The 22,923-nt window shown below is 36.4% G+C and overlaps 1 protein-coding gene across 6 annotated transcripts in view; it reads right to left on the bottom strand.

Annotated features, from left to right (window-relative positions):
- Positions 1-22,923, bottom strand: part of EXOC6 (exocyst complex component 6) — a 227,528-nt gene that overhangs the window by 89,031 nt on the left and 115,574 nt on the right. For all 6 annotated transcript variants that reach the window (XM_017876754.1, XM_017876757.1, XM_017876756.1 and 3 more), the window contains 3 exons: positions 21,749-21,860; positions 20,780-20,914; positions 2,632-2,811 (listed from right to left, as the gene is read on the bottom strand). In XM_017876754.1, the coding sequence (XP_017732243.1) occupies positions 2,632-2,811; positions 20,780-20,914; positions 21,749-21,860 (427 nt within the window). The remainder of the gene's footprint in view (positions 1-2,631; positions 2,812-20,779; positions 20,915-21,748; positions 21,861-22,923) is intronic.

The raw sequence follows: 22,923 nt of genomic DNA, 5'->3' as shown, positions 1-22,923 counted from the left end.
CCAAATTTTTGCACTATTGGCCAATATTTGCACTATTTGATAGAGTGGCCCTTAGTTTCTCAGCTTCCATCGACTCTAACATACTCCATTGTTCCCGAACACTACCAAAACCAAAGACAGGGCATGCGGCCCAAACCAGAACCACTACTTAACTCATGTCTGTAAGTAGGATGGCTTGTTCTGCTTAAGCAGACTGATTGGCAGTTAAATGTGATAAGCTTTGTCTGAAGCTTCTTTGAGGGATAAAGAAGTCCAGAATTGGCCCTTTACCCTATTTGGGTCCAAGAATAACCTTAAACCAAGAAATCATTTTCAACTTAAAACATTCAAATAAAATGGTAGCTTAACGTAATGCCATACTTCATCTAGAAAATAATAGATTTAATGCCTCTGCCTCTTCTCTTTGCTTAAAAGAAAACAATCCAGTTGAATTTTTAAAACAATTTCAGGATTTCAGAAAATATACAAAGCCACAGTATAATCACTCTATTGATTCTAAAATTTACCATAGTCAATAATTTACCATTTTTGCTTGAAGATTATGCTGTTAGTTCATTCTTGAATAACAATATACTGTTGTTAGGACCATTTTTCTCTTTTTTTTTTTTTTTTGAGACAGGTCTCACTCTGTCACCCAAGCTAGAGCACAGTAGCATGATTACAACTCACTGGAGCCTCCACCTTCCACACTCAAGCCATCCTCCTACCTCAGCATCCCAAGTAGCCAAGACTAAAGGTACACGCCACCATGCCCAGTTAATTTTTGTATTTTTTGTAGAGACTGGGTTTCACCATGTTGCACAGACTAGTCTTGAACTCCCAGGCTCAAGTGGTCCTCCCATCTTGGCCTCCCAAAGTGCTGGGATTACAGGTGTGAGCCAATGCACCCAGCCCACTTTTCTTTTTTCTTAGATGTAAACTATTATTTTCTTTTTATATGGTTATGCCTTGTATTTATAGTTGAATTTATTGGTCTACACTGTATAAAACTTTATTTCCTTTATAGAAAAATCTATGTTAGATGACATAAAAATCCAAAATTGCATATGAAGACTCAGTTAAAGTCATACAAAATGTCATAATAGATAGATGAGTGATCTAGTTAGATCAGGAGTCTATTTCTCTCAATGTCACCAGAATATGTCTTATGAAAAACCAGGATTTCCTCTAGGATGTCAGCCTAGAAGGTGACCTTGGAAGGTGAGACTTTTACCCCAAACATATCTAACATATAATCTCTCTTAATCCTATTCCATTTATGTACAAAATTCCTACCCATCACCTCAAAGCAATACATGACACAGATATTAAAACATAAAACTGTGTGTGTGTGTGTGTGTGTGTGTGTGTGTGTGTGTGTGTGTGTCAGCAAGCATCTGCATGTGTTTGTTCTTGGGGATTGCTTTTGTCTAGAAGCATGGAGATTTATACTGACAAGGTGAATTCAAATTACTTTAACAATTATTTAGTATAAACTATATAAAAAACACTTCTATAGAAATTCATTGATACAAAAATTAACTATATTTACAGATTGCCTTTTTCAGTTCAAAGACAGCATTTGGGAATACAGTATCATCCCTGGGTAAGCTTCTAAAATTCTCTGGCCCAGATCCATGATGACAATCTCTTTAAAATAGTCTTCCATTAATTTTTCTTAGCAACACCTTCCCTCAACTTCGCCAGTTGGTTCTTTGAAGCAGTTTCTGATGGGGAAAGACTAAAGGATGAGGAAAATTACCTTTTCCCCCCTCATTCCAAGCAGGGAGAGGGTGGCTGGGGGCAGCTGTGTAGGTTCCAGATTAACCCATTTAAGCCTAGCATTCCATTATTGGAACGCTAAGCTGGTGGGAGTTATTTATATCACACTGCTCAAAGTCATCTCCAAGGTCTGATTTTTCACACAAAATAATTTGTAACCTCCAGCATAAATGGGTTAAACACTTTATTCTTGTGTTCAGCTATATCGTATCATAAGATAAAAAGGTTGAGAAAATTTCTTCCTATATTTTTTGTATAAAACTATTGCATTCATGTTTTAACAGTTTTATTATTTCTGGATATACCTAATAAGAGTATGTTCATCCCACCATATCTTTAGTCTTTGCAGTCCTCAACTGAAGAATCTAACATTTCAGCTTCTTTATACCCAAATGTCCTTGCTGTATTTTTTTTTTTTTTTAACGTTTCATCAACCAACTGTCCAAAATGTAGATGTGCTATGACTACGTGCCAGGATAGAACAATGCTCCAGTTTTACTTTTACTCTCTTGGCTCAAAAACAGCCAGTAATTTCTTGGTCCTTTCTAACTGGAAAAGTCATTAATTATGTTGACTCTATGAAAATTATTTCTGTTAGAGATTATTTCTATTTAAGTCTGTATTGTCAGTTTCAGGGTTTTGCCTTGGCTTTGGTGGAAAAAGAGTTACAGTTATTTTGGTTAAAAATAAAATAAATTAAAATTTCAAACAATTTGGCTAAGTTATAATTTCTTGTAAATGGATTTATAATAATGGAAAAAGAAACATGCACTCCAAGAAGTTGGTTTAAGCAAGTAAACCTCAAACTAAATTCTAAAATATACTTTAGTAAGCAAACATAAAACAATTTTTGAAAATTTTTATACTTACAGGCAAATGAGTAAACACTTGAAAGATGCTTCTCAAAAAATTTATAAGGTCCATTAAATAACCACTAGCTCTTCCATCTGGCTCAGACATTGTCCAGTCATAATCAGCAAGCTGAACAAATTCATCAATTTTTTGATTCAGTTTGGTATATATTTCTCCTTCTGCTGCATGTCGAGCATCCTGACAAGGGACAAAATAACAACAAAAGATAAGAAACAGATAATAAAACAAGTGTTCTTACAATTCTAGATATTATTTTACATTTACCTTTGGTTAAATATTTTAGTCATTTATTCAAAGTCCAGGAAAACTGTTGTTGTTGTTGTTGTTTTCTGGCAGTACTCTATTTATTTGACTGGATATCACATCTTTTCTTAGTTCCTTTCCAATGTATCACCTTTTTTGTCTTTATGTGATAGAATACTTTATGAGATATTAATTCCTGACTTGTTCTTACAACTCTAAGAGGACCCTTAGAAGAAACAGAAGTGGAAAAATGGAAGTTGCCAAGAACACAGAAGACCACCTCTATCTAACCTCTGATTCACTGAGAGCAATTAAGTTGGACTATCACAGAAGAAATGGAGTATCTGCCAGTGCTTTGAGTTTAAGAACGGGTGGAGGCAGAAGAGAAAGAGATGGAGATAGTTAATTTCTCTGAGGAGAAAGAAACAACAGGAGTGATGCCAGCAAAAATAGCAGAGGGAGGATCTCCGAACATTTTCTCATTCATAAAAGTAACCAGAAAACTTATCAAAAATTATAAAAATCAACCTTTTCAGAACTCTGAAAATTACCTCAAAACTTGCAGAAATATAGACATCATTTATTCAAGAAAACAGCTGAATATTGGTAGAAAATTAGCTTTGTAGCATTTTAATGTGCCCTATTTCCATTATTCTTCCTCTGTTCCAGCTCTACAGTACTTTTGAAAGACAACATTCTAAAACTCTGGTGGAAATCTACAGCTTGCCAGCCATCAAAGCAGACAGAACAGAACTGCAGAACCTTCAAAGCCACATTCTCAGAGAATTATCATTATTTGACCTATCTGGTGGTTCCCTGTAAGACTCCATGCCTGTTTACAGGGATGTCTTTATTTGACCTGAATCAGGACTGCCTAGTACAAAAGCCTTTTCCCCAGGGGCAGTTATCAAAAACAATAAGAGGCAATAAGTTTAACATGGAGGATGCCTGAGATGGTAGGTAATAGCTGGAACAAACAATAGGTCAACCAAAGGGCTTAAAAGGAAAAATTGGGAAATAAAATGTCCACAGATGACTTTGAAAAGCTCTAACAGATTCCTGGGAATCTAAAAGGCCACATACATAAATAGGGCTGTGTACACACTTGGGAAAGACCTAAGAAGGCTCTAAGCTCTCATGTATGGCTGACCTTGAAGCTCTGTGCAAGACAGAAATAATACAAGGTAGCGACAGGAGAAAAGGAAATTCTAGGCAGCAGTTTTATGTGACTAGCCAAAGGAAACTGTTGTAAATAGCTGCAGAAGCTATGGGCTGATAAGACCCTGAAAAACAGGGTGTAAACCATGCTAAGACTGACTAGACTCAACATGGTGCTAGATGTAACCTGTTTCACCCAGGACTCAATGTACACTCATAACATACTCAATCACATACCCATCAGTGCCATGACAGTTTTAGGAACACTCATATTTGATGTAAAAATGGGTGGCACCACAGTAAAAAAAAAATTCCATCTTTTTCCAGGAATCATCATGAATATTTCATCCCTTGGTTAAAGAAACTCATAAAGGTAGCAGCCCCACTCCCCCTTGCGCATGACTCACTCACTCTAAGTGTGCCTGCACTCCCCTTTCTTGAATGTGTATTTTGTTTTGCAATTAAGTCTCCATACTTTTACTATTTTCTGATTCATCCTTGAATTCCTTCTCACAACAGTGTCAAGAGCCTGGACACTGGCTGGGATTGAGGTCCCAGCAGCATTTGGGGACCTCCCCCAGCCCACTGGTATCATGTGCAAGCAGGAAGTAAAAGCCAAAGCAGAATTATTAACTTCCTATCTCAGTGTTTAAGACATACCCCAACATGTACACAGAGCCCTTTGGCAAAGACTAGGGGACTCACAGGTTCCAGGCTTTTAAGCAAATCTGTATCCAATCACTAGCTGACCACTAAGCTAACCAAGCAAAGACTTCAATGGCCACATATGACAAAGAACACAGACTTACAGATTTAATTCAGAAAGGTCACAAAACAAACAACAAATGGGAGAAACAACAAACCCTTGGGAGAGGAGAGAACTTCCAAAGTTGCCATCTTACATTATTTTAAATGTCCAGTTATCAACAAAAAATGACAAGTTATGCAAAGAAACAAAATATGACCCATACACAGGAAAAAAAGCAACCAACAGAAACTGTGAGGCAGCTCAGATGTTGAACTTATAGGACAAAAATTTAAGAACAAAAGGAAACCATATCTAAAGAACTAAAAGAAAATTATGAGAATACATCAACAAATAGGGAATATAAATATAAATTATTAAAAAGTACAATAAGTGACGCCTGTAATCCCAGCACTTTGGGAGACCAAGGCAGGTGGATTACCTGAGGTCAAGATTTCGAGACCAGCCTAGCCAACATGGTGAAACCCCATCTCTACTAAAAATACAAAAAATTAGCCAGACGTGGCAGTGGGTGCCTGTAATCCCAGCTACTTGGGAGGCTGAGGCAGAAGAATCACTTGAACCTGGGAGGCGGAGGTTACAGTGAGCCAAGATGGTGCCACTGCACTGCAGCCTGGGTGACAGAGTGAGACTTCATCTCAAAAAAAGAAAAAAAAAAGTACAATAAGTGAAGTGAAAAAAAAATCACTAGGCCAGGCACAGTGGCTCACTATCCCAGCACTTTGGGAGGCTGAGGCGGGTGGATCACGAGGTCAGGAGATGGAGACCATTCTGGCTAACACGGTGAAACCCCATCTCTACTAAAAATACAAAAAAATTAGCCAGGTGTGTGCCTGTAGTCCCAGCTACTCGGGAGGCTGAGACAGGAGAATGGCGTGAACCCAGGAGGTGGAGCTTGCAGTGAGACGAGATTGCACCACTTCACTCCAGCCTGGGCACTAGAGCTAGACTCCGTCTCAAAAAAAAAGAAAAAGAAAAAAGAAAAAAAAAATCACTAAAGGAGTTCAACAGCAGATTTGAGCAGGCAGAAAAACCAGAAGACTTGATTCACAATATAAATAAACTGGACCTAACAGACATCTATTGAACACTCCACTCAACAAGAGCAGACCACACATTATTCTGAGGTGTATAATCAAAATGTACCATTTCCACATTTTAACACTTCTTTGGCTTCCTCTCCAATTTTCACATTAACCACTTACTACTCACTGCCATGGTGGGCTGGGGAAAACCAACTACTGACAGACATCTTTCTCTCTGCATGCCTGGTTTCTAAGTAGGATTAGAACAAGAATTCCAAGATTATTTCTTCTCTGCCGTTCAGTGGTCCAACATAAAGCTGACATTAAGGAGAGGCACTGAGTTCAACACAGCCTCCCCTCAAATACAGAAAAAAGTTAAAATAAACATTTACTTTAGATAAAACAGATATTTAAGATAAGTTAATGTTAATGATAATGAATTGAAATTTTAATGAAGCACTATTAAATATGGTAGTAGCAAGATGAGCTCTGACTCAAAATAGTTACTTATACTGTCATCCTCTGGTAAGAGACTGGCTCCAGGATCTCCCTTGGATACCAAAATCTGCAGATGCTGAAGTCCTTTATGTAAAATGGTGTGGTATTTGCATATAATCTACACACATCCTCCTGTATACTTTAAATAATCTCTTGAGTACTTATAACACCTAATACAATGTAAATGCTATGTAAACAGTTGTCACACTGTATTGTTTAGGGTATAATGACAAGAAAAAGAAGTCTGTACATGTTCAGTACAGATGCACCAAGCATCTTTTCTTCCAAATATTTTTGATCCACGATAGGCTGAATCCAAGAGGGGGAACCCATGGATATGGAAAGAAGGCAGGAAGTATGTGTCTGTTTTCATTCACTGAGGTATCCCTAGCACTGAGAACAGTGCTTGGCACATAGTAAGCAGTAGATGAGCACTTGTTAAATGAATAAAGGAAATCACCCCTGTCTTGAAAAAAGTTTATAATCTAGTTGAGGATAGAAAATCTAGATAAGGATAGAAAATACGATAATCGCTCACGCGCAGTGGCTCACACTTGTAATCCCAATTCTTTGGGATGCTGAGGCGAGTGGATCACCTGATGTCAGAAGTTCGAGACCAGCCTGGCCAACATAGTGAAACCCCGTCTCTACTAAAAATACAAAAATTAGCCAGGCTTGGTGGTGCACACCTTTAATCCCAGCTACTCAGAAGGCTGAGGCATGAGAATTGCTTGAACCCGGGAGGCAGAGGTTCCAGTGAGCTGAGATCGCACCACTGCACTCCAGCCTGGGCAACAGAGTGAGACTCCAACTCAAAAAAATAAATAAATAAAAATAAAAGAATGAAAATACAATAATCATAGAATGAATAAATATGCAAAAATTAATACTAACTATATGTATAGTAAAAATACCAAATAAGAAGAGATCATGTTGGCTAGAAAGAGGGTTTCATGGAGGAAAAGCAACGTGGTGATATGGAAAAATAGGAATCTAGAAGACGTATTTACGTGGTGGCTGTTCCAGTTACTATTTTTGAGTTAGTGGCTTAAAATAACAAACATTTTGTTACACTCACAGGTTCTATGGGTCAGGAAATAGTGGAGATGACTTTGTACTACAGTATCTGTGACCTCAGCTGGAAAAGACTTGAAGGCTGGCAATAAGACTCAACAGCTGGGGATTAGAATCATCTGGAGGCTTCCTCACTCTTATGTCTGGCACCGGGGATGGGTAGCCTTTCCATGTTGCTTGGCTGCCTCAAAGCCAAGCACTTTAGTGTTTCCTCAAAGCACTCAAGTGGCTAAAGAGTAACTGGGCTTCTTACATGGCAGCACAGGGCTCCAAGCATGTGTGTTCCATGCTTGAAATAAAGGCAATAACACATTGCCTTTTAGGTCCTAGCCTCAGAAGTCTAAAGTCTCAAATGATTTTTACTGTACTCTCTTGGTCAAAGCTGTCACAAGTCTGCCCAGATCAAGATAAGGGGATACAGATCCCCACTTCTCAATAAGAGAAGTGTCAAGGAATTTGTAGCCATTTAAAAAATCACCATTCCTGCTAATAATGCATAACAAAGGAATGGCTCATAAAGAAGATGGGTTAGTACTTTCATTCACTTAACAGAAAAAAACAAAAAGGGTTTGGGGAAATGGGAAGGCATCTGATTCCCACTATTTCACTTATCTTTACATCTCAAGCAAATTAACTTAATGTCTTACCTATGAAATGAGAATCATCCCCATCTCACAGGGCTGTTTTGATCATTACACAAGCTTCTATAATTAATACAAAGTATCTAACAGTACTTAGCACCCAGAAGTGGCTAAAACAAATTAGTTTTCCTACACTTACTTGTGTTTTATACCGAGTAATGCTCAATAAATGTCTTACTAAAAGAACTGTATGGAGACTATTAATATATCAGAATTCCAAGCCTTCCAAATTGCCCAAGTTGGCTTAACTTAGTGTAGTTATTTTTATGTAAGAGAGCAAAAATTGGGTGTTGAACATTAACAGGATTTTTTTAATGTAAAACTTGGCTCGGCACAGTGGTTCATGCCTATAATTCCAGCAGTTTGGGAGGCTGCAGCAGGAGGATCACTTGAGGCCAGGAGTTAAAGAACTGCCTGGGCAACATAGTGAGACTCTGTCTCTACCAAAAAATAAAAAATTTAGCTGGTCATGGTGACTTGTGCCTATAGTCCTAGCTACTCAGGAGACTGAGGTGGGAGGATCGCTTGAGCCCAGGAGTTTGAAGCTGCAGTGAGCTATGATTGCGCCACTGCACTCCAGCTTGGGTGACAGAGCAAGACCTTGTCTTTAAAAAAAAAAAAAAAAAAAAAAGTGAAACACTAACCAGTGAAAAGGGGGGTCATATTTAATATGTATAATTCATGGCAGTAACACCTACTTCTCTTTAACTTCTTTAACATTAGGGGCAGGTACCTAAGATGGTAAATGCTTATGACCTACAGAACTACAACATAACATACCTTAATGACATCATTTGTAAGAGAATTTTCTCAAAGCAATATAAAAATATTTATTTACCATTTTGCCCCAGTGTTCATAATCAGTTCCCTCATTCATGTCTCACTACTTTTACTGAATCTAAGCAGATGAATATAGGTCACTATACAACTGAAGACAGGCAGTAATTCCAGGAGGCAGCTGGAAAAGAGAACCCTAAGCCTCAGAACTATGTACAATCATCTCATAAATACTCAACCTGCTTCCCTTCTATCACCGGGCAAAGAAAATTGAGAATCTGATTGCTTCTATCTTCCGCTGCATTTCCTATCTGCACTCAGACCGTTATTTATGATTTCTTTTGCTTTTTTGGGATGCCTCTAATATAGGCAGGAAGAGAAGGAGATGCATAATAAGATTTTAAAAGACAGTTTCAAGAAGCTCCCCTCCTCCAAACTTACAGAGCTAAAGTACTTAGTTAAACTTTAGATTGACATAAAACTGGCTATTTTATTAAAACCCAAATTTAAATCCAGCTTTAATTTTTTTTACTTTATAGAACTTTATTAAAATAAAAAAAAAAGATGTTAGTTCACATTTTCCTAGATTTAAAAAGCAATACGGGACAATTGAAATATTAACCAAAAGTTGATGGGGTGGTAGAGACCAAATATCTAGAAATTTTAAGTCATGAGGGAAAAAACACTATTTTATCTGAAAGAAGAAAATTTAAAATGATGACAAAACCATTCACACCATCACGTGAAATAATTATAATTACATGCTTTCTAGACCACGTTAAGTGAAAAAGTGGTTCAGAAAACACTACTGTCTAAAAGAAACTAAGCAAAAATAAAAGGGAAAACATAAAATTGATGTATTGCTTTTATTATTGTCACTAGAACTTTGTTGGTAAGTCTATGTTTCTGAGGTGACACCACGAGCAGGTTCCACTTTTCCCATAAAATATCTAAGTTAAAATAACCTTTTCTCAAGATGTTAAAAAACTTTCGGGGAAGGGTACCTAATATTTTTGAAAGTTTATTAATGCTTTCCACGGGCTATAATAGGAAGCAAATAAATCTATGTCAGGGAATCACGGGCTGTACTGTGTCAAAGAAAAATTTCAGACAGTACTCCCGAGCAGGAATATGATTAAAGTCAACACTTGAAAGGACTTTTCTAAGGTCTAAGAATTCTGCTTATTTTGTAATTCAGGCAAATATAATCATTAGAAAACATATGTGTCTGATCTTTATAGCTGCATGAACTGACTCACTACATTTTCTTTTTAAAGAAATGGGAGCAAGGATAGAAAGAAGAGATAGAAAAGGCTTTCAATGTAACTTTTCCTGTAGTTATACGTAGGAATGCACTGAATTATTTGGTAAGACATTCCTAAGAGATGATTACCAATGATTACTAGCGATTTAGTGATTGCTAAGGAAATTAGTTAGAACTTCTTGGGGAGTTCTACAGTTGAACCCAGAATAGTCTCAATCCTTATGACCTTACCAGAAGGTAAAGAGCATTATCAACTCTTGACATTCTAAGAAGTCAGTTAGCATATCAGCTAACTCTTAAATAAAATGTAAAGATTCAGTTTATAAACAAAGTAATTAATTCTTCCTTTGTTAAGGAAATAGTGCCCTCTGGAGGCAGAAATGTATCTAGCATAATTTGAGACAACTTTAAAAAAAATTTTCAATGTGTAAGAATTAAATATACTATGAGTGGTTCCCAACCATAGGTGTGCAACAGAACCCACCTGAGGAACTTTTTAAAACATACACATGCACAAATTCCACCTAGACCTCCTGGAGCATAAACATGTATGCTCTGAATAAAAGCTAAGTAGTAATAGCTAAAGATTTTAGTAAACATCTACGATTTACTGTATATCGTCCATTCCCCTTCCTGGAATAATTCCCAAATATGTTTTGGAAAATTACTCTGCCCCCATTCACAGCTATCTCATTTGGGTGAGACTGAACCTATATCTAGCTCCAAGGACGGGTCTTGCTAAATTTAAGTCAATTACCAGTCCCATCCTCTTACAAAAAAATTATATAGCAGCTAGTGAAGGGAGACAGTTTCTCCTCCTTTAGATGACAGGACACGACAATGTGAGGTTTGGGACTGTGACCAGGCATTTTGCTACCAGACTGAGAGAGCCTAGAGCTGCTGGGAACTGCTGGGCCACTATAAGTAGTCTGATGATAAGGCCAAAATTGCATGAAGCAGAGTTAAAAGATGGAGAGACGCTGGGTCCATGGTGACATCTACTGAGCAGCAGTGCCCTATCTTTGGACATCTCAGTGTCACTGGCCAATAATTTTTCCTTTATTGTTTAAGAAAGTTTGAGTTGGTTTTTCCATCAGTTCCTGTCAATTTTCTGTTAATAACCCTGATTAATACAACTATCTTAATAGAAACATTTATTCAATATTTAAGAAAAAAGTTACATTTAATTTTGCTTATTTAGAGCAAGGGGAATACATCTATATTTTTATGGGCTTCAAATATGTAGTCAAGAGATAAAGTTGGAGCTATCACCATAAAGGTGTCCTCCCTACTTAACTTCTTCCTGCTCTAATAAACAAAATTCCAATAATCCATTATCTTGACCTAAAAATTTCTAATGTTAGTTACACTGCATATAGCATCCAACTCATTATCCAATGTCACTACTAATGCAGAAGGGAAAAAGTAAACAAGACTAACCAATGTAATTTATTAATAGTATTTAGTTATGATGAAGGAAAAGGTATAATAAAATGGGCAGAGAAGTCAGTTAATAAATTAAAATTTTTAAATATATATATAATTTCCATTATTTATTTTAGATGTCAATGTGGCAATCAAAAGAAGTTGTTTTATTTTTTATATTCTTGTTTTATTATTTATTTTCTTTACATTTAGTACTTAAAATCAACCCCAAAAAAGGGGATTTGCTTGCTATGCTTCTCATTAAATTAGCAAAAAGCACTAATTCACGTGGCTACTATTCATCAGGATTTTTCATTATATGATATTACTGTGATTTTTTTTTAAAAAATAGTATTAGGCTTTAGGATATGTATTGTGCCTTATACACATGCAAATCATGCAAATCACAGATTACCATTTGATCAATACTCTGGGTAAAACAAAGCTCAAGATCTGCTCCATAATGAACTAAGAAATCAAAAGTTAAAAGCCATGAAAAGCTTGTATCAATTACAAGAACTGAAGTATCATAAAGTTCTAGAAATCTCTCTAAAAGATTATCTTACTGGGTACAGTGGCTCTTGCCTATAATCCCAACACTTTGGGAGCCTGAGGCAGGAGGATCACTTAAGCCCAGGAATTTGAGACTAACAGGGGCAACATGGTGAGACTCTATCTCTACAAAAAATACATTTTAAAAAATTGGCCAGGTAAGATGGTGCGCACCTGTAATCCCAGCTACTCGGGAGGCTGAAGTGGGAAGATGACTTGAGCCCAGGAGATCAAGGCTGCAGTGAACCATGATTAAAAAAAAAAAAAATTGCTCTTTGTAAAAAGAAATACAGTCATCACGGACTATAAGTCAGAGATTAATAATATCATAGTTCTAAAGTAGGCAGATAATAAATAGTATACTAAATGTTCTATTACAAAGATAGGTTACTGTAAGAGTTATGTTAATTATATCAAAAACAATTTTCAGAGGGAAATCCAAAGTACTTCTTACAGAGTTAGATAATGCAAGGTGAAGTATCAGGTAAAGCTATGCCCCAGACACAGCTGAAGATCGAAATTTAAGTGAAGGACACTGACACTAACTGCTTCTGGAAGAAATTACATTTTCCCCCAGAATATACATTCAAAACACATGTAAACCAAACATTATTTTAAAACAAAAATAAGCATCCTTATTAACATAAGATGAATAAATATGATTTTATATTCATCTTCTGGGTCATTGTCTGAATGTCTGAATATAACTTCAGCTATCTGCCTTCTGTGCGTTGGTTTATACCAATTCTTCCTTCTCCTCATCTCTGCTGATTAAAATCTTACCCATGCTCCAAACTGATACAAATACTTAAATGCCTTCAGGCTCCAGGCAGGTAACAAGAATGAGTATGGCAGGCAGGGTATTTACCATAGGCAGGATCATTATAGAGTTTAAGTCTCATCTAAGGGTATGCAAATTCAAAACATTTAGAAAAACCACAAAACCAAATGAAACATGTCTACAGGACCAAATTCATCTACTATTACACACTGTTGTTATTTGTTTGTAGTTATCTGCTTTTCTAGATTAAAAGAATCCTAGTGGTCAAGAAACATTCCACATCTTCCCCTCAGCAATTAGCACAGTACCACACAAATACATTTTGGGGCCTGACAGTGGCTCACACTTATAATCCCAGCACTTTGGGAGGCTGAAGCAAGACGACTGCTTGAGTCCAGGAGTTCGAGACCAGCCTGGGCAACACAGTGAGACCCAGTCTCTACAAAACATTTTTTTTTAATCAGCCAGGGTGGTAGCATGGGCCTGTAGTCCTAGCTATTTGGGAGGCCGAGGTGGGAGGATCGCTCGAGCCCAGGAAGTCGAGACTGCAGTGAGCCATGGTCAAGTCACTGCACTCCAACCTGGATGACAGAGTGGGACCCTGTCTCAAAAACAAACAAACAAACAAAAAAACATATATATATATATTTTAACATTTTTACATTACATTATATATACATTTTGCTCAATAAACATCATTTAACATACACCCCAAGTGAAAATGACACTCAGTTTAGACAGAACCATCTAAAGAATGACTGCTTTGTTTACAGGACTATCTTTTGGGACATAATTAAAGCCTTACTTTAGACAAGACAAAATATTTCATTTCTTGTTCTTTATCAAAGTAGCCTATCCTAGAATAACCTAAATCTCTCATAGAGCCACCTGCTAATTACCTCACTTGTAGAAGGATATATGGGTTTTGAGCTATACTCAGTGTCTGGAATAATTCAAAATCCAGTCTTTGGATTATCTGAGATTGTCACAGGTCACTGTAAACTAAATACTTCTCTAATTCTGCAATTACCTAAGTTATCTTCTTTTCCTTTTTAAAAAGTGGGTGCTACATGTTTACCTTTCTATTTTTCAGGGGCTTTTGTACCTCAAAAGTGTTCACAAATAATGACTAATGGCTTTGTGGTAGCATCTGCCACTCCTTAAGTGGTTGTTTGTCATCAGGTTTGCAAATCATCTGATATAAATAGCTTTTTAAAGTAGTCCTCAACCATTTCTCTCCATACTCTATTTCTGCTTTCCATGATCTTTGTAAGTGGCATTTGCTATAATTAACTGATTACTGATGATATTTAAAAAAAAAAAAACAGAAAGCTGAGCACTCTTATCTATGAGGATTGAGGTCTCTACATTTTGTTGATCCTCCTCTTTTGTTTACAGAACTGAAAAAATGTTTTATTTTCCTGTTACCTTTCATGTTTTGGCAAAGTAGCATGTCCCTTATTTACTTTTCTATTCTATTTACAAAGGGATCTAATTACTCATTCTATTCCATATATATTTGTTATTCAATCTGCTTTTGCTTTTGGTTGTTTTCTAATTTACATTTTAGGATTTTATGTTATTCAAATGTATTAAATCAGCTGTAAGCATAAAACTGCTTTATACAGTCCTCTCTAATGGGGGAAGACCAGAAAAGAAGAAGTTGGTGGTAAAGGATGACAAAAGAAATAAATGTCATATACATTGCCTTTTTAAAATGGCAATCAAATTGCATACACAATACAAGGAATTTTACAAAGGAACACTCCATCAATAAAAAAGCATATAAGTAATCAGAAGCTGACATGCAATTAATCAGTCAAGGCGAAATTTTGCAAGTGCCTTCACAAAGCAATTAATCAACTTTACATTTATAAAACAACATAACATTTTAATTAAAATGAAAAATTTTTAAACTGCCGATAATACCTCATTAGTTCTAAATGTTTATGCCAGTTTCTGAATTTGTATCTTTACAAATAAAAATTAAATAAACATAAATTATATTTTACCCATACAGTAACATCTCAGAAAGAGGTCACGTATCCAGTCAATAACCAGGAAGAAAGCAAAAGAAAAGTTTCTAAACAGCCAAAAGTGCTACAGTTCACACACTAATAAATAAGGTGTAGTAAATTCTATCATGGAATACCATACTGAATTCAAAATAAATAAACTACAGCTACATACAGCAACACAAATGAAATACCCCAAGTCATGCTGAATAAAAGAAGTCAGAAACACAAAAACAAGCACTCTGTGTGATTCCATTTAAATAGAACTCAGAAACAGGCAAAACTACTCTGTGCCGTTAAAAGTCAGTACTGAGAGGAAAAGAGATAGTGACAAAGGAGAGGAATGAGGAAGGCTTCTACAGTGCTAGTAATGCTTTATTTCTTCATCTCATAGTTACAAGTGTGTTCACCTTTCTTTTGCAATTTAAATAGATGATTTTTTAGAGTAGTTTTAGGTTAACAGCAAAACTGAACAGAAACTACAGAGATTTACTACATACCCCACAAATTCCAAAGTCCACAGTGTACACTGGATTCACTCATAGTGTTTTACATTCTATGGGTTTTGATGCATGTATACACAATTATATACTTCTAGAGCAACAGTTTCACTGCCCTAAACATCCTCTGAGTTTCACTTATTTATCCCTCCACCACTCCCTCACCCCTGGCTACCATTAATTTTTTTATTGTCTCCATAGTTTTCTTTTTTCCAGAATGTCACACAGTTGCAATCATACAATATGTAGCCTTTTCAGATTGGCTCCTTTCACTTAATAATATGCATTTAAGTTTCATCCATATCAATGGCTAGATAGCTCATTTCCTTTTAGTACTTAATAATATTCCACTGTCCAGATATACCAGGGTTTATTTATACATTCACCTACAGAAGGACATTTTGGATGCTTCCAAGTTTGGGCAATTATGAATAAAGCTGCTATAAACATCCATGTGCAAGTTTTTGGATGAACCTAAGTTTTCAACTCCTTGGGATAAATACCAAGAAGCACAATTGCTGCATCATACGGTAAGACTGTGTTTCACTTTATAAGAAGCTGCCAAACAGTCTTCCAAGGAGGCTGTAGCATTTTGCATTTCCACCAGCAATGAGTAAGAGCTTCTGTTGCTCCACATCCTTGTCAGCGTTTGATGCTGTCATTGTTCTGAATTTTGGCCACTCTAATAGGTGTGTAGTGGTATCTCACTGCTGTATTAATTTGCATTTCCCTTATGATATATATATATGGAACATCTTTTCATATGCTTATCTGGCATCTCTGTATCTTCTTTGCTGAGGTATATGTTAAGATCTTTGGGCCATTTTAAAATCAATAGTTCATTTTCTTCTTGTTGAGTTTTAAGAGTTATTTGTGTATTTTGGACAAGAGTCCTTTACCAGGTAAGTCTTTTGCAAATATTTTCTCCCAGTTCTGTGGCTTGTCTTCTCATTCTGTTGACACAGTCTTTCATAGAATAAAAGTCTAAAGTTTTAATGAAGTTCAGTTTATCAATGATTTCTATCATGGATTGTTCCTTTGGGGAACAATCAAAACTAAAAAGTCATTGCCCCACCCAAGGTCATCTAGATTTTCTCCTATGTAATCTTCTAGGGGTTTTATCATTTCACATTTTACATATAGATCTGTGAAATATTTTGAGTCAAGTTTTTGTGAAGGGTGTAAGGTCTGGCCTAGATTCATTTTTCTGCATGTGGATGTCCAGTTGTTCCAGCACTATTTGTTGAAAAAACTATCTTTGCTACATTTTATTACCTTTGCTCCTTTGTCAAAATTCAGTTGACTGTATTTATGTGGGTCTATTTCTGGGGTCTTTAATCTGTTCCATTAATCTATTTGTCTGTTGTTTGTCCAATACCACATCTTATTCATTAGTACAACTTTGTTTTGTTTTGTTTTGTTTTTGAGACGGAGTTTCACTCTGTCGCCAGGCTGGAGTGCAGTGGTACGATCTCGGCTCACTGCAACCTCTGCCTCCCAGGTTCAAGCGATTCTCCTGCCTCGGCCTCCCAAGTAGCTGGGATTACATGTGCACACCACCACACCCAGCTAATTTTTGTATTTTTAGTCGAGACAGGGTTACACCATGTTGGCCAGGATGGTCTTGATCTCTTGACCTCATGATCTGCCCACCTCGGCCTCCCAAAGTGCTGGGATTACAGGTGTCAGCCACGGCACCTGGCCTCATTACTACAGCTGTATAGAAAGTCTTGAAGATGGGTAGTATCAGTCCTCCAACTTTGTTCTTCTTCAATACTCTGTTGGTTCTTCTGGGTCTTCTGTCTCCATATAAAGTTAAAGATCACTTTGTCAACATCCACAGAAAAACTTGCTGGGATATTAACAGGGAATACATTAAATCTGTAGATCAAGTTGGGAAGAACTGACATGTACCATGTCCTTGCTCCATAGGAAGAGAATTTCAAGCCCTTAAAGACAATTTACTACTGTCACTTCAGCCACAATCCTGAAAAGCTTTGCTACAGAGTCATTAGCAGACAAAAAGAAAAAAAGGCAAGTTAGAAAAAGAATCAGAAGTGCATTTCTTCTAGGCATTGATAGTTGCAATTACTGCCAGGACTCAAAAGAAAAGTCTTCAGAGTAGCAGGCTGGAAGAGCTCCTTGGAGTCAAGTTAAAGATCCCTGATGCCAAAGAGAAAGAACTGGACTATTTCTCTACCACACAAGTTAGAAAGGGAATGGTATTTCCATTTTTTTCCTCTATACTGATGCAAATTTTTCCAGTTAGGAGAAGTCTTATATTAGCTTTAAGTAGCTCTCTATTTGGGTCTGAGTTACTTTCAAAAAGCTGAGGTATTGCTTGAGGGTAGGAACTACTTATTGAACCTCTTTTATGTCACTTACAGAGTTAGAAAACAAGCTAACAAAACTGTCTATACACTATTTCATAATCTAAATATATATGACACAAGATGAGGCAGTTTGTGTGTGCATATGTAGTTTTTGGAAGGGAAGCAAATGGAGGTATAGGTATCATTAAGTGCTTGTTTCCAGAATCATTAAGCAATCAAATAGAAATATGTTTTCTAGGGTCACTGAACTGAAAAAAAATCAGGCTTATAGGCTAAATAATCCAATCAAATGTCTACAGTCAAGATTGTACTTCAATCGTTTCTGTGAAAGAGGTAACAGACTATTCACTGTGAATGGAAATTCCCCAGTGTCCCTCAGTAATTCACTTTAATATTGATTTAACAATCCTTCCTGTTGAAGTGCTTCCCCTTATCACATTTTGAGACAAATTCCTCTTGAAACAGACCAAAAGATAGAACTGAAAAATACTTGACCTTCAAATATTAAGATGAAAACAGCTCTTGCTCACATATTAGAAAACAGAAAAGCATTTACTGAGTTCTGTGTGAAAACAAAATGCACAAATAAACAACAAAAAACAAAGATGCTTTGCTATTTACAGAGCAGAACTTGATTTCCAAGTAAATCCACCAAGGAGTATGCAATGATAGTTGTGGTTTCAACTCTGGAATGATGAACCAGAGTTAACATTTCTGAACATTCTTTCCCAACAGGCAGATTTTGAGAAATACAGTTCCAAGATCCCCTAATCTAAGAGCATTGTGTTCCAGTATCTTTGGTTCTTTGGCTTATAACCGATAAGAAAATTACTTTAAGATCCCTAGAAACACAAGATGCTAAGGTAATTCATGTTTTAATCAGAGAGTACTGGGTAAGCATATTAAATGTAATGTTGACAGTTAAATATGCCTACAATTCTAAGCCTGAGAAATCCCTTCTTGACAGAGTATGAGTAACACATGGATGTAAGGACAGAGAGAACAATGAAGAGAAAGTAGAGGCATTATGTAAAATCTAACATAAAAGCTAAGAATCAATTTGTCCTTGGATAAGTAAGTGACTAAAAACTTGTGGCGTCTCCCCCTATATTACCACACTTACCATACCATATTGTTAAGTGTCTTTTATTTTTTTCCTCCTCTGAGCTTCTTGAGGGCAGGGATACATTTTTGTATTCTCAGAGTCTAAACAGAGTGCTCAGAGCATGATTTATATACAGTGAATGGTTCTGTGCTAAGAATCTTCTTTACTCCTCATAATAATCACATGAGGTAGGTACTGTACTGTTACTCTAATTTTATAGATAAAGAAACTTGGGATCACTTACATTAAAGAACTTGCCCAAAACCACAGAGCAACCTAACTTCAGAGTATATGAATTTAATCACTGTACTATATTATCTGAATAAATGAATACCTGCTTTTTTAGGCTTCTAAGTTTTAATAACTAATCTTGTAAGTCTGCTGATTCAGATATCATTCTGCATTTGTGTCTTATGTATTGAAATTACTACATTAGCTCAAGAGGCATCAGAGGAGCATAATATTTGGGGGCCAAGCAGATAATTCTAGCATTCCAGGGTTGTTTGTGGACTTCACACTTTCAAAGTATGGTTAAATGTTAACATTAAATTAGTTATTTTTAAATACAAGAACATCCTTTTTTTGTTTCTTTTTTTGAGATGGAGTCTCGTTTTGCCGCCCAGGCTGGAGTGCAGTGGCATGATGTCCGCTCAACGCAAGCTCCGCCTCCCGGGTTCATGCCATTCTCCTGCCTCAGCCTCCAGAGTAGCTGGGACTACAGGTGCCCGCTAATTTTTTGTATTTTTAGTAGAGACGGGCTTTCACCGTGTTAGCCAGGATGGTCTCAATCTCCTGACCTCGTGATCCGCCAGCCTCAGCCTCCCAAAGTGCTGGGATTACAGGCGTGAGCCACGGCGCCCAGCCAGTACATTCATTTTTTAAAATGCAAGTTATTACAACAAAATCTTGGGGGTGATTGATAATATAACAAAAGTAGTTAAAGAGAATTCTTTTTAACAGGAAACTTTTAGAAAGCACTATAAGGTTGAATTAGCAAGCCCATTTTACAGATAAGTGATCAGTACATGGTTTATCATTAGTTTAACAAGATATTCAATGCAAGGGGATTTATATACACTAGACTAAGCCAGTGTCTCATCTATGACTCCAAATCAACAAAATAATAAAATAGCTTATGAAATTATTTAATCTTACATTCTACCTAAAACAACTGTGAATTAATCCTCAGTATATCCTGTATATTATTCAAACAGAAATCTTCCCATCCACAAAACAGGCAGGACTTCAATGACATGTAATAATACTTATTTTTCTTCAGATCAGAACCAATCAAGGATGGAAACAAATCTATCCTTATTTAATTTGTCTTACATTTAAAATTTTCAAACATAAACACTCATATAGAATTAATTTTTAAACTGTGAAATATTAATTCAGTTAGACCTATTCAGCACTACTATAAATCATCAAAACATGAACAAAGCGTAATACATTGTAGAAAATAAGTATACTTTTCTCCATGCTAATAAGACGTTTACGGTGCCAAAAAGAAACTTACATTTATCTGCTCATTGTTGAAAACGATTACCTCTATTCTTAATTTTTAGGAATACAGTAGATCTTGCATATAATAAGAACAGTCTTTAATTTCTTTTTTTTTCTTTTTTTGTTTTTTTTTGAGACAGAGTCTCGCTCTGTCACCCAGGCTGGAGTGCTGTGGCCGGATCTCAGCTCACTGCAAGCTCCGCCTCCCGGGTTCACGCCATTCTCCTGCCTCAGCCTCCCAGGTAGCTGGGACTACAGGCGCCGCCACCTTGACCGGCTAGTTTTTTGTAGTTTTTAGCAGAGACGGGGTTTCACTGTGTTAGCCAGGATGGTCTCGATCTCCTGACCTCGTGATCCGCCCGTCTCGGCCTCCCAAAGTGCTGGGATTACAGGCTTGAGCCACCACGCCTGGCCAGTCTTTAATTTCTTAACGTTTGCTTACAGTGACTGAAATGAAAACTTTTGGTCAAATTTTTACATACCTTAAAAGTAGAAAGTCCATAAAGTCTTGTAGTATGAACAGTTTCTTGAGAAATATTTGTAATGTTAGTTATAAAGTCCTCAAGATATTTACATGCTTGTTCCAGGTGTGTTGTGTTTATGATGATTTGCACCAGCTAGAAAACACAAGATATATCCAGTAAAATACAGATTACATGTATGTAAAATCACCTAAATTTTTAAAAATAGGATTATTACTTCCAGCAACTGTACCATATCTACATAACTACAGCATTATAGGATACAACTATCTGATTTTAAAAGCCTGCTGCAAATACTGCTTATGAATTTATATACATACATATATATATACATACACACATCAAGAATCTAACTGCCAGTTATTTTAAAATAACTTTTCATAGTATGTTTCAAATCTTAAACATTTAGCAAGTAAAAAATTAGGATTTTGGCTTTTCCTGTAGTCTGGCAATCAGAAATCTAAACAGATGTTCTAACATCTTTATCTACCATTCCCCATATGAACCCTTTTCCCTCACTTTTTTTTTTCTTCCAGAGACAGGGTCTTGCTGTCACCCAGGCTGTGTACTACAGTGGTATGATTGTAACTCACTGCAGCCTCAACCTCCTGAGCTCAAGTCCAGAGTAGCTAGGAATATAGTTGCACACTACCACGTCTGGTTAATATTCTTCATTTTTTTGTAGAGACAGGGTCTCACTATATTGCCCAGGCTGGTCTCAAACTCTTGACCTCAAGCAAACCTCCTGCCTTGGCCTCCCAAAGCTCTCAGATTAGAGGCGTGAGCCACTGTGCCTGGCGTCCTCACATTTCTGGAATTTACACTGGGTATTTTCATTTTGAAAACAAATCTGCTTACATTAATACACTTAAAACAGGAAGCTAGTTTTACAGAATGATGTTCAGTAATAATTTAAAATAATTGTTTCATACAATGAAACATTTCACTATATGTGTCTTTTTAACCTACCTCTGTCAAACCTATATGAGGTTTTCTAATAAGGTTCAGTAAACAGCTACTCAAAGTTCTGGTCAGCAGCAGATTTGTTGATTTTCTAAGCATATCGTCTATTTCTGTTGAGCTAAACAGAAAGACTAATATTATTAAACTTTCTACAAACTTTAATAAAAAATAATGAATATGGTTAGTTAACATCCTAAATAATTTAACACAATTTACTAAAATAATTTTCCCCAAGTCATTAATTTATATCTTTAAATAAACTACAATGACCCATATTTATTAAATCACAAACTTCAATTTAACTTTGCAAAAGGGACATTTTCCATAAAGTAGAATATTCATATATGGCATAATTTAAATGTATCCAATTAACAACTACAGAAAAATCATGGAGGACTTGGTATAAGGAAATAAAACTATTCCTAAATTCCAACTCCATCATGGGATAGTAACTTTGCCGCTTCATTATTTTTATTACTGTTTTTTAGCCAGGGTCTCACTTTGTCACCCAGGCTGGAGTGCAGTGGTACAATTATAGCTCACTGTAGCCTGAAAGTCCTGGACTCAAGCGATTTTCACACTTCAACATTCCGAGTAGCTGGGCCTACAGGTGCATGCCACCATGCCCAGCTAGTTTCAAATATTTTATAGAGACAGGGTTGCGCTATGTTGCCCAGGCTGGTCTCAAACTCCTGGACTCAAATAATTCTCCCACCTTGGCCTTCCAAAGTGCTGGGATTACAGACATGAGCCACCGTGCCCAGCCCCAAAAGACAGTCACTTTGAAAGAAACTTCATACACAACTACAGCTAAAAATTATTTTAAAATACAAACTGACATTGAGCTCTTTCTAGATATAATTAACAAATTTAATTTTAGCATAACTAAGTTATACATTTTCATCAAGATTTTTTAAGTCTTCAAATAAATAAATTACCTTAAACTAATTTTAATATGATGTTTCTTAACATCCTAAGTATTACTAAGCTAGCACTAAAAAACAAATTCTTTTCCCCTAACCGTTAGGCCTTCAATTTAAGTAAATAATGATTTCTTGGATACAGCCTCATTATCACAACAGTTAAACTGTCCTTAGACCACGGACTATCCATCTTGGCACTACTGACATTTTACGGTGGATAATACTTTGTTGTGGAGACTGTCTTGCACATTTGGATGT

The sequence above is a fragment of the Rhinopithecus bieti genome, unplaced genomic scaffold (genome assembly GCF_001698545.2).
Source record: "Rhinopithecus bieti isolate Rb0 unplaced genomic scaffold, ASM169854v2 scaffold_9383, whole genome shotgun sequence".
Lineage (NCBI taxonomy): Eukaryota > Metazoa > Chordata > Mammalia > Primates > Cercopithecidae > Rhinopithecus > Rhinopithecus bieti.
This window is presented reverse-complemented; position numbering and strand designations above follow the sequence as displayed.